Below are 13,574 nucleotides of genomic sequence, written 5' to 3'. Positions count from 1 at the left end.
CAATTTTTTTCATTATTGAATCCATATAAGCAATCTCCGGTTCTGGCGGGAGCACTTTTAGCTTAGCTTAGCAAAGATCATTGGATCCGATTAGACCATTAGCATCTCACTCAAAAATGACCGAAGAGGTTTTTCTATTTAATGCTTGACTCTTCTGTAGTTACATCATGGATTAAGACTGATGGAAAATTAAAAGTTGCTATTTTCTAGACTGATAGGACTAGGAACTATATTCTCATTCCGGTGTAATAATCATGGAACTCAAGCGTAATGATATTACACAGCGCCTAGACCCAGAGATCAGCTGAATGGATTCAAAAATGGTAAAACTCAACTCTTTAACTTTAGGGATGTTGTAAAATGAGCCTATGTAAAAAAAAAAAAAAAAAGCATACTGTTTCTTTAAACTAGCTTGAAATGCTCTTACAGTCACCTTAAACACATTTGCAAATGATAAACTTTCACTCTATTTGTGGTCAAACTTTGCAAATCATATCTGTTCTGTCTGTGACCCCTGGTCAACTATAATCTCGACTCAACATTGGACATCTTGTGATGAGACTACAGCGAATGCACACATTGTGATGTCGATGCTGAAACGATACATTGTGCAGCCCCAAATTCAACATGCATCAGACTGCAAGGATGCGCCATTCCCTGGTTTTCCCTTCCCATCTGCCCCCCCCCTCGCTCTTTTTAATGAATGGCAGGGTGATGAATAAACGACATGAATCAATTCAATCATTGAATGAAGGAGAGGCGGGTACACACCTGGGCTCTTATACTGATCCGGGCTGGCCAGGTGCTGGAGAGGGGAGTTGCAGGCTGATGTGGCATGCTCGCTTTGCAGCAGCTGAGCCGCCTGGGGGCCCAGGGAGCCATAGTCCGCAAAGGAGAAGGGGGGCCCCCGTTGGTCGCTTGGCGAGGAATAGAAACCGTAATCGGGGAAGCCTGGGAGATACAGTACAGGGGAGGAGGAGGAGGAGGAGGAGGAAGGGAGAAGGAGGAGGAGGGGTTGGACTCCATCATTGGGGGAAATAGGACTTTGCATAGTAATATTATGAGGCAATGTTTCATATCTGACTTGCATGGTTGTACAATGTAGCGTGCAACTGGGAAGATACATACTGTAGATGGTGAGTTTGTAAAGTCATATTTTGGTTTGTGTTACTGAGTGTGAATGTGACGGTGAGTGTGTGAAGATTGCAGCTGTAGACGGGGATACTGACACTACAGATCAAACGCAAGTTCACTTTTGATGGTGATTACGTAAAGACTGACCTTAATAGAGCTTCTGAGAAGGAAATGCTCGTCATTTGAAATGCTAATTTGGATTTGGCATCTACAAACATTACAGGCAGGAAATTAACTAGAATACTGCTGTTTGCTGTTTTCGTTATTTGGTTAACTCATTGATAACCAAACTACAAAGCATTTGTTGCATAATGTCAAACATTATAAACACAAGCTTATGATAACATGGACATTTTTTTGTATGTGAATGTATTTACACTTCCTTATTCAAATCTAATGATATTTTAGTTTATTGTGTGTCAGTAAATGCAGGTATGTCATTTTGTCTTTTCTAAAATGGACTTTTATGATAGTTCACCCCAAAATAAAAATGACTAATTTCCTCACACTCAAGTAGCTCTACACTTTTATCAATTTCTTTCTTCTGTTGAACACAAAACAAAATTATGAAGCATGTTAGAAGCAGCAGTCATTGAAATACATAGTAGGAAATGAAAAACTATGGAAGTTAATGGCTGTCTTCCAACCCAACATACTGTATGATGGCAGAATTTTCATTTTGGCAGATGGCAGAATGTTATCACTCGATTGAATGGGCGTTATCAGTGGATATCAGCTGATAGATATGGGCCAGTAGGGGCTTTTTGCGCCTACTGGGAGACTCAGAAGGTTGTTATCATCCATCCACATGGTTAATCAGCTATACTAATAGAGAGGACTCCAGATCCAGATCTGTTTTTAGATTACTGTGACGGTTGGGTTTAGGGTTAGGGTAGGCAATAATAAAATACAACTGATGGGAAATTTAATATTAAAATAATAATGAAATTTAATAAAGAAATTTAAATATAAATAACTCGGCCGCAGCCGTATGTGATAAATAGCTGATTAACCATGTGGTTGGATAATAACAGCCTTCTGAGCCTACCAGTACGCACAGAAGGTCCCTAATGTCCCATATCCATATCCACGGATAACACCAATTCAATCGAGTGATAACATTCAAATCGGCTGGATGAACTATCCCTTTAGGGACAGTTCAATTAAAATTTCCTCAGACATACAAAGTGTGCTGCCTTTTTTCTTCATCAAAACTATAAAGAAAGTTTTTAAATAAAATTGTGGTCCTTGGTTACTCATAAAATGCAAGTCAACAGCACTTTGCAAGTCTCAAAACATATACAGGCAAACCAAAATCAATACCTGTGGCTCCTGATGAAGCCTTATGAAATGAAACCAAATATAATTTACAACATTACCTTTAATTCACAGCCTCTGCAAATGATCATGAGCACAATCACAACCTATAAAAAAAGTCGCATGCATGCATACACTATTCACTTTCTTGCAAAGAATTATTTGTCAGGATTCACAGGAATTCCTTTTGTTTTGCCTGTATGTTTTTGGTTGGACTATGAAAGTGTTGGTAGCTGTTAATGTGCATTTTATTAATCACCAAGGATCACGGTTTCACATGTACAGTATATATTATCTAATGTTCTACTGAAGGAAAAAAAGACAGCAACATCTTGAATAATTTCATTCAGAATCTTGTTCACTTGTTCCAAGCCTGCATTCGTTTCTTTCTTCTGCTGAAAAACAAAAAGACATTCAGAATAATTTTGGTAACCAAACAGGTTTCCATCAACTGTTTGTACAAAAATAAATGTTTTTATTATGTGTTCAACACAGAAGGAAACTGTGCAGGACTGTAACAAGTAGATGGTGTGTAAATAATTAATTACTGCATGAACAGTTCAGAAAAGTTCAGAAATAGGACACTTTTTTTGGAAGTACTTCTAAAATAATTACAAATATGCTTCACTAATAAATGTTACTAATGTACATACATGATATCATTAAAACAATAACTACACAAATCACTCTTTTTGAATGAATAGCAGACAAATATAGATGGATGTGCCCTTGCAGCTTAATATTGTCCATAGCCGATGGTGTGTAATTAAACTGACTGCATCCTGCACTGCCTGCTGCTGATACCGATGAGAAACTGTGATCTTTAGGAAGGGTGTTAAAGAGAAGGATGGAAGGAACTCCAGTGTACCTGTGCTAACTGTTAACAAATAGTCAATACAGTCCCTTCTGCTAAGGTTTTATATCAGACAAGCTATCAGCCCAGTGAGCATCTCATTAGAACAGCCTTGGTCAGGTACTACTATATTCGATTCCTCTTCCTTTTCCTCCCCCTTAATTAGTTTCAGTGGATCTCAGATATATATACAGCAGAACAAATGAGCTCTACGCCAGCCTATATTTAAGAAGAGTTGAGGGAGTGATAAAGAAATATAAATAAAAGAATAGAGAAAGTAAGTTGACTCTCTCTCAGGCTGTAGCTGTGCTGCTCTGACCTTCTCCAATCACTCATTAATTATCCACCTCTAGTCTGCTGACTGCTCACCTCAGCTCAAACCTTGAGTCTGTTCAAATGGAAAAACAGCAATGACTGCGCTTTTGGCCACCAAACACATTTATTAAAGATCCAGAGATGCGTTAATATTGCTTATACGCTATATGGCCTAAATATGTGGGCACTAGTGACCATCTCCAACAAAAGGTTGTTTTTGCTAAATGTTGAATCCGGTTTAATTTAAAACAAAGTTTGAATGTTTGGTGTAACTACAGTTTGCATTAATCTAATAAATGTGATGCACAACTACAGATTGTTTGCTGGTATGGCTATATACTTTTATTACTAACAGATGTTTGCTAGTTAAATAAATAAATGAGCAGAATCAGGTAGCGTTTTTAAGCATAGCTACACATTCTGGTTCATCAAATTACCAAAAGTACAATTAGGTCTCCAATGTACTTGTAAAATTATCCATAAAATCTGTTTCAAAAAAACACCTTTGGGACTGAATTTTGTTTACCCGTGAATGTGTGTGCCTATTGACAAACCACTGCAGCATGCAATATTGATCACCTTTTCAGTAAAATTAATTCGTTCTGATTGAAAACTTTTCACAATTATCGTGAACTTGTTTTCTAAACATTGTTGTTTTCTAATTTATGTTTAGAAATAAATATGGAAATCTCATCATAGATTTGGATTGTTCTTAGGGGAAAAAATGTTTGTATTAACAAGCAGTTGCTTATCAGATAGTTTAAACTGAAAACAGGCAGCTAGCTTTCTGCAACTCGGACATGGTCTCCCATGGTCTTACCTGGATAGGAGACTACATGGGAAAGCTAGGTTGGTGGCGAAAGTGGTGTTAGTGAGACCAGCATGGAGCACTGAACCTGTGGTCTGTTTGAGTCCTAATGCCCCAGTATATTAATGATAGGGCTCGGCCGATAAAGGATATTATATCGAATTGTGATCAAATTTATGACAAACTTAATGTCAAGCTCTGGACCCTTTTACTCGATATTGATCTAAGACCCAATCACACAGCAGAAATGTGCATCAATAGCAATCTAAACGCGTGTTGATATTCGAAATGTATCGCATTTTTGGCCACCAAAAATGTATTATGCCAAATTTATTATACACCAAAAATATGTTATGCCATTTAATGGACCTCTCATTTTTGTGGCTTCAGTCATTGTTGGGGTACTCTTAAATCTGGAGGCATTAACAACTTTTATCGAAATATATTGTTCAATTTGGAAAATAATTATCAAGATTGCATTTTTGATATATCGCCCAGCCCTAATTGATAGGGACTCTATACTGCTCAGTGAGCGCTGTCTTTCGAATGAGACCTTAAACCAAGATCCCGACTCTCAATGTTCATTAAAAATCTCAGGATGTCCTTCGTGAAAGAGTAGGGGTTTAACCCTGGCATCCTGGCCAAATTTCCCTCTGGTCTCTGTCCATCATGCCCATTTCATATTTGGCTTCATCACTCTGTCTCCTCTCCACCAATTTGCTAATGTGTGGTGGGCGGTCTGGCACAATATGGATGTCATTGCGTCATCCAGGTGAATGCTGCACATTGGTGGTGGTTGAGGAGATTCCCCCCAAAAATGTGTGAAGCGCTTTGTGTGTCCAGAAAAGTGCTATATAAATGTAAGGAATTATTATTGAAAAAAATATTCTCTGAATATTCCTATAAAATATTTCTCTGTAAGTAATAAACAGCTTCTGTGTTGTGAGGAACTTAAAAGGGTTAAAACAACCATATAAAGTAGAATGAGTTGCATCGAAGTCTATAAAGATGTGCTTTTAAAGACTTTAAGGCATGAAGGAACTTGAAACCTAAACCCCCAATGAAGACATCTGAGAAGCATCAAATCCCTACAACCGACCACAGGATTGGAAGCTGTCAGGAAGGACTAACCCCCCATTAATGCCAGTGGTTTTGCAGTTAGATGTTCAACAAGCACATACAGGTGTGGTGTTTGCAGCCCGCACATTTTGGCTATACAATGTACCTTTTTTCAGACGACTTTCCAAGAAAAAGCCAAATGAAATACGTGTTGCAAATTCCTGTTTTTGCCGTCTGTTTCAGAGACTGCCAAAACCAACCTGTGAAATTCTCAGGCTCAAAAAGAAGCTTACCATCAGAAAACAGAAACGAGCATGAAAATTCCCATCCTGCCAGTACCTACACTCCCAAAGCCGAATAAATCACAGATGCATCCTGACTTTCAAGCTAACTGCGGAAAAGCGGAGGAAATGCCTGAGGTATGCTCCGAATCTTTAAGTGTTTCGGCTTCCCAGAGAGGAGGGGAAGCCCACTCCAGCATGCACATCTTTAATCATTTAAGGAAAGCAACCAAAAACGCACTTAGGCTGAATCCATTTTTGATGGGCCTCTCTAATAGATGGGCGTCCTTGAGGTTCAAAGGGAACCCTGGACGCGCCTCTTAATTAGACAAGCTGCCATCTCGTCCTGTTTCCCCTCATCCTCCTAATTAGATCTTTAACAACAAACAAATGAAGACCTTTTATAGGCGCGTGCGGCACAGCCTCGCCAACAAGGGGTGGGGGGGCAGGGGGACGTCCTTTTTGTTTAAAGCTCCCGAGCCCTGCCTCGCGCAACAATGGCTAGGGTCCTGCCGCAATCTGCATAAATATTGTGCCTAATTTCCACAGCAGGACACAAAATACGACATTACCGTACGTACAACAAACACACCTGGATTCTTTGTTTGCATTGACATAGAAAATTAGACCTGAAAAGCTGTTCGTTTTAATGCGGTGGCAGGAAAGGTCTTATCTAATAACGGCCTGCAGAAATTACGTTTATTATCCAGGTAGATCACGTCCAATGACAGTGCTATCTGAAGCAGAAACACGGAATAAAACGCAGTTAAAAAGTGCCCATTTACTGTCTATAGAGAAAGCCATCTGGCGGAATAGGGCTGCTTGATTACCTTCGCCGGCTAATTCTCTCTCTGAGCGCATGCAAATGATTCACTTTGACCAAGTGGAAGTGAGGGGGGGGAAGTGGCGCTAAATTAAACACTGCCGTTTTTAAACATCAAAAGTTGCCACAATAATGGCTCCTCAGTGATGTTCGGCGGTATTGTACGCTGCCAATCAGACAGAGAATAGCACTCGGGATGTTTTATGCCTCTGTGAATAACTCCGGGATGAAGTGAGGATGCAGGGTGTGAGTTTTGCAGTGTGTCCTTGCGTTAATAGACACACTGAACACTTTAACCGCAACCTCACAATCTAACTAAACAATACTCTTAATATCTTCTCTTCTCTCTCCACAAAAACAAACACAGTTGCGTACAACAGGCCTCTCCCCTTCACTCAAAAAGAAATCTAATTACTCTATAATGGCAGGTTTGGGGGGAGCGCGTGCATCGTTGACAGGTGATAGATGCGTAAACTCACTTCCTCCGACTTGATGAATAGCGGTATGGAAACGTGAAGCGCTCGTTCACGGTGGGCGTACGACAGCACCTCGTCTATTCATCATTCCGCCTCTGTGAGCCGCACGGAGGCCCGGGAACACACTCTGAGGTCGTGTCTGAACAGCTGGGAGTAGGTCATCCAGATGTGCCTTTGTCTGGGCAACATCTGCACTGGGCCCGGACCCCCCAGCACGGGGAGGGACGGGGGGCCGACGTGGGAGCGAGCACAGAATGGATGCACTCTGGAAGGTTGTCAACCGCACCATTACGAGGCCCATCTGGGTGCTTCAGAGCTGTTGCTGAGATGAAAGCACTGGTTGCTTTTTACTCCCCCCCCTCCCCCCACTACCGCTGCAGCTTTGTGTTATTATACATAATATCTGTCAGAGCGGCATCAAGAAACAGATACATAAATACATGAATACATAAATAAGAGGCCCTTTTATCAGCTGTTTAATGAACAGAGAGTGGCAATTTGTCACTGCTACATGCATCAACACAGGCAGGTTTTTTTTTCTAGCCGCATTAAAGTGAAGAGCGCATCAGTCTCCAGCCACTGCCAGATTAAGACATGAGCAAGATAATGATTGGTCATAATTATACTCGAGCTTGATATAATTATGTAACACAGCTGTTTTATTAATTATATATTATGTTTAACATTAAAAACGAGGGAGTTATGAGTAAGAAACAAGTATCTGACAGCATTAAAATGTAAGGTGGCTCATTTTTTGGTTAAACACACATGGTGCTCGCGGTTTTCCTGTCTTGAATTACTACTTATTTGTCAAAATGGACAGTAACTGTGAATGCTAGCCCTCAGGACGGTACTACTGTGCCTCAGGCAGTCATTTTTCCTTGCACTCGAACATCTACTTGGCTACCATGCTTTTGGGCAAATCATGCAGAGGCCTGCTTGTACTGATCTGTAAGGTTGAAAGGAAAGTGATGTGCTAAACCTCTAGACAGGCAGAAGACAAATCTATGTTTGCAGTTCTATTCAGACTTTCAGAGAAAGTGGAGGATCAATACCAACAACTAAAAACTATAACTATAAACAATTTGCTAGAAAAAAAGCTAAACTAAAACATCAAAATAAACAAATAAACAGCGAATGCACACACAAAATCAAAACATAATGATAAATCAAATAAACAAACAAATTAATGGGAAAACCGTCTAATAAATATTAATGTAACCAAAAACAAACACACAACATGCAAAACAAAAACATGTAATTATAAACATAATGGTGGCTAGCTAGCGAAGTGCCATGCAGGTAAACCTCAAACTAACTGCTGTACAAAGAATCACCAGTTCGATCCCAGCTGGGTTGGGTGCAGTAGTACTGGTGGATTATATGTGGAGGCTCGTCTGGGATGGGACTGAGGTTTAGGGGAATGAGTGTAACAGAGGTCAGCTAGCGAAGTGCTCACTCCTCTGACCTCTAAAGGTGCTCTAGCGACAGACGCTAGTGGCAATGGTCTTTAGCCTCCTTGTTAGAGCAACCAACTCCCAACACAGAGAATCGCCAGTTCGATCCCAGCTCAGACTGTGTTGGGTGCAGTAGGACCGGTTGGGTTACACCTGGGGGCTCGTCTGGGATGGGAGTGAGGTTTAGGGGGGTGAGTGTAACGGAGGCCAGCTAACGAAGTGCTAAGCAGGTAAACCTCCCGCCTCTAAAGGCCATAGTCTTTAGCCTCCTTGTTAGAGCAACCGACTCCCATACACAGAATTGCCGGTTCGATCCCAGCTCAGACCGGGTCAAGTGCAGTTGGACCGGTGGATACACATGGGGGCTCATCCGGGATGGGAGTGAAGTTTAGGGGGGTGAGTGTAACGGTGGCTAGCTAGCGAAGTGCTAAGATGGTAAATTCACTCGACAGACGCTCAAGGCCATGATCTTTAGCCTCCTTGTTAAAGCTACTGACTCCCATACAGAGAATTGCGGGTTACACAAACAAAATACAATAAAAAGTTACAAAAAACAAAAAACAAAATTCAAATAAATAACAACAACCAAACATCAAAATAATGCTAAAGTAAAAACAAAAGAAATAAGAAGTATAAAAGCAGTAAATCCTCGCTTTCTGACACATCAAAATCATTGGTTCAAAGTCAGAATATGCATCCCAATTCGACAGCTCAACATGACTCATCTTAAGTAATTCGCTTCTAACCCCTACGTCAAACCACCTTCAAATGGTTCAAGGAGATCCTTGAGATGAGCTCTGTGTTTCATGGAGACACGGAGACAAAATTCTGTTCATCCAGCAGAAAAGTCTTAGTAAAACTAAAATGTGTTTGCATTGCAATTTAACATGGTGTATAGTGAGTCTGCCACTGAAGAAAGTGGAAAAAAAATCTCTTTCTCCATGTGGATCAGGCTCAGTGCAGTCAGAACGGCTCACACCTGACCTGTCAGCAGTCTATTACCACAATTAGCCTGCTGATGTTAGCGAAATACTGCCATTTACAGAGTCTTTTCATGGGGGGGGGGACGATGGAAAAGCTGACATTTCGCAATGTGACTTTCAAACACTTAAAAAAAAAAAAACCTCAAGGACTGCGGCCTGCCTTGGAAATAGCATTTCACACAATCATCTACTCCAGGCAGAAATGTCAGTCGCAGAGAGGGAATCCGTACACTCGAACAAAAACACAGACTGTCGTTCTATAAAAAGCACTGACCCTGCAATTCCATACTCGGAGACATTATGTTTTATCTCTCTGTCTCTCAATCTCTCCATACTCGAATAAAGCCAGTGGCACTCTTTCTCTCCAACTAAGGTGTCAATAAACGTATCAAATGTGCCTCCGAATTAGCTTGGAAATTTTCCGAGCATCCACAATTAGCTTCCTCATTTCCACCTATGTCATCTTTAAAGAATCGCCGCCTCCACAGCGCATTGCTCTCTATTCCGAGATGCTCTTTTTCAGTCGTAGATTTGAGTAATTATCATTACAACGTGTCCCTTCCAGCCAGAGAAGGCACGGCATAAATTGTCTGCTGATAATATTTCAATGTTTGAGCTGGAAAATTATGCGCACGACAAGACTGCTGCTCACATCCCGGCAGCCGGCTAGCCACAAGATGGCGAAAACATACATCTATCTTCATCAAGAGCGTGACAGACAAGTATGAAGTGCGTTTCATATTTGCAGCATGGGCGGCTGGCACCGTAGAGACGGCCTGGCCTAGATTGCACCTGCGGACACCACATCGAATGATGCAGACACAGCTGCAGTCCGGGGCCTGTCTGTCAGGATACGACGGCTAATGGAGAGTGACACAGGTTTTCTCCAGCTCGCATGCGGTGTACTTTAACCTCGCCGTGGAAGGAAAGAGGAACAGATGGAGGGAGGGAATGGATGGCAAAGCCTGAAAGAAGCTGGAGGGACAAGTGTACCCCCAGGGACTCCGGTGGCCCTTTGTCCCCGGCCCAGGTGAGCCGAGGTGCTGAGGTTGTCAGGTCTCCAGTTCTAGGATGTGCTTTTGCGAGATGTGCAGTGTCAGATAACTTCTGCATCTCCTGTGAGTCATCTCTCTCTCTCACTCTCTCTCTCTCTGTCTACGTTTGCCAAAGAGCGAAGTGTGGAAGTGGGACGACACTGCCTGGATGTCACTCTATAAACACCCTGTTCATTCTGACACATGCTGCAGGAGATCTCAATAAGTCAGATATTGTTTTACACACCTCCTCTGACAAGCCGGAGGGGTAAAAATGAGAAAAAGTACTTTGGATCCAAAAGATTAAATGCAAAAATCAAACGATTCCACAACAAGAGACTGCAGACATAATGCGTTCCTTTCCAAGTTAACAGATATGACCACCTACTCAAATCTAGACGCTTCTCCCAGAACCACAAGAGAGGCAAGTAGCAGAAGTGTTTGGGAAACAGAAGAGGAGAGAAAAAGACTAAAAAGGCTAGAACAAAAAAATAAACTTGAAGTGGGCGGAATAAAAATATAGTCTTGTCTTGAAGTATTGACGAGTGATGAAGGATTAGTTCATCCAAAATGACAATTCTTCATTAGTTACTCGTCGTCATGCTGTTTCAAGACTGTGAATGGAGTGTTTAAGATTTGAAATATGACTGAAAAGTGCCACTGAAATATCATGACTGAACTGTGAATGAATAATTTTGTGAGCTAAATCAAATAAATTATTGTAAAGATGCCATTCAAATGCATGCTGAACTGTACATGTATGTCCCTCTTTTTCTCCCTGTCATGTTCACATTTAGGTACCGCCTACATTTGGAACACTACTGGCTGACAGGACTGCCAATCATATTCACCTTATGGTGACGCATATTCTTTCTGCCAATCACAATCAACGCAGAGACCTTTAAATTGGAAGCGGCAACAGGAAGAGATCAGCTGCTGTTGTTTGACGATTGGCTTGTCGTTGTCTGTTTTGTGGTGTCCGTATGTTTTAGTATGGTACTAATACTGACTTTGAGTGAGATCTGTTGTTAAAAATTCTGTTGTTTGTAATATCCGATTCATGCTCCATTCAAAACTTGTGATGACTTGTAGACAAGGGAGACCTGGAACAGCATAAGTCATGCGACATACAGTACCTTGTACGCAGGATTTTTTATGTTTAGACAATAGTTTACCGAAGTGTGCTAATTTGTATTTTTCGGTTTGTAGTTGTATAAGGGTGCATCTGCGCTGAAGACTTTTCCTTTCATAATATTGTTTTCTTATTTAGAAGATTGGGAGGAGATTATGGGGATATTTTTGTTGTATTTCTTTCTTTGATTTTCTAGAGCAATGTTCAGTTTCCTCTCACATTTGTCTTGGTTTTTCAAATGTATTAGTATATTTTTGTGTTTGTACACAGTGGTGGATCTAGCCTAAATGGCACTCTGGGCAAATCACCCCATATATGCCCCAGCGCATGAGCAGTGCATATTTTAATCGGTGTGCATGTAAACAGGAGCAGTGCGTGCGGGAATGGTTTTCTGCATGCATGCGTCAGTTTGCTTTCACCAGGGTTGTTTCAGTTGCACATAGAGAATAACAAACTTGCGTGTGCAAAAGTTGCCAAATGTGATTGCCCCCTAACATCTTTATTCTGGGATTATCACTCTAAATTAATACATTTGCATGAAGAAAATTGATCTCTCAAAGTTTACTGGCGCACAGATGACTTTTACTAGGGCACATTTATTTATTTTTTGTCTCCCCATGCTGCCCTCAGCAAGATAGGCGATCACCCATATTGCCCATGCCTAAATCCACCACTGTTTGTACATATTGTTAATACATGGTTTGTGGAAGCAATAAATCTTTTGCGGTGCTAACTTGCTGTTCTGTGTTTCTCTTGCCACCTTTTACCATTAGTTTAATCTTTAGGTCATCTCAATGTTACTATTTTTAAATTCCTAGACAAATTTCCATCAAGGGTAGTAACAATGTTTTATATGAAAAAAGCTGTAATAAAAATATAAGAAAGTCTTTTTTTCCCAAAAGAATTCATTAAACCTTGATGTTTATTGATCAGAACTCTAAATAAAAATAAGAAATGTTGCTTAAACAGCCCTAAAATCTAACTGTAAATAAATAAAAATACACTTAACCAAAATATTATAAAAACCAAATAATAAAAAATGTTTATGTGCTTCACGTTTAGCTCATTTAAATTTGACTGCATGAAAAACAGAATTGCGTGCTTTGTATTCTTCTGACAAAAAGTTGAAATAAACAACACGAGGCTGTGCAAATACATTTTCATGAACTATTCCTTTAAGTACTGAAGGATGCACTAGATGTTTTTTACAGAACAGAAAAAGGTGATATGAAAATAATACAGAAACCCAAGACAGAGAATACATAAATAAAAAGACAAAGGATATGGATGAGAGAGGAAGAAGAAGGGAAGAGGGAAGAAGCAGAGCAAAAGCTTCTGCTGGAGTGTGAGCAGAGGAGAGTGTGGAGAAAGGAAGTCAGCTGGTGCCATCATGACTTAACACACACACAACTGAAGCATGACCTGTTGTCTTAAAGAAATGGTTTGTAGGTGCTTACATGATTGTTGATATACAAATGAAAACGTAGCATACCCCTTTTAAGTCCTAGAACTCAACTAACATGCTGTATCATATTGTGATATGATTTCAACTGACTGTATATACATTCTACACTCCGTTAATAATGCAAAACCAATCTAAGAGGTGCCTCATAATGAACATGTTCTCAGCCCAAAAGATAACATCTGCTGATCACTGCTTGTTAACTGGAGCATTATGATCCACTGCTACCAAGTGATGATGTGTTTCATGGGCCAAACTGACAGTGAGAGGCCACGTCTGGGAAGGCCCAGTCAGGTACCAATGAAAACCATTCAAATTACACACACCATTTAGCCTAGCTAAAGTATGTGTCTCATTTATTTTATTACCTTCCTGCCAATAAATAATCATAAAATAGAAGCTGCTTCAGATTACTCAGATCTGTGGGGTATTAAATCAGC

General features: G+C 40.5%; 1 protein-coding gene across 9 annotated transcripts in view; it reads right to left on the bottom strand.

Annotated features, from left to right (window-relative positions):
- The window catches only part of msi2b (musashi RNA-binding protein 2b), a 381,615-nt gene that overhangs the window by 25,305 nt on the left and 342,736 nt on the right, over nt 1-13,574 (bottom strand). For 6 of the 9 annotated variants that reach the window (XM_056474347.1, XM_056474345.1, XM_056474348.1 and 3 more), the window contains one exon: nt 772-951. The exons of the other annotated variants lie outside the window; for them this stretch is intronic. In XM_056474347.1, the coding sequence (XP_056330322.1) occupies nt 772-951 (180 nt within the window). The remainder of the gene's footprint in view (nt 1-771; nt 952-13,574) is intronic. 9 annotated transcript variants of the gene reach the window in all.

The sequence above is a fragment of the Danio aesculapii genome, chromosome 15 (genome assembly GCF_903798145.1).
Source record: "Danio aesculapii chromosome 15, fDanAes4.1, whole genome shotgun sequence".
Lineage (NCBI taxonomy): Eukaryota > Metazoa > Chordata > Actinopteri > Cypriniformes > Danionidae > Danio > Danio aesculapii.
The sequence above is the reverse complement of the archived record's forward strand: the minus strand, read 5'-3'. Positions and strand labels throughout refer to the sequence as shown.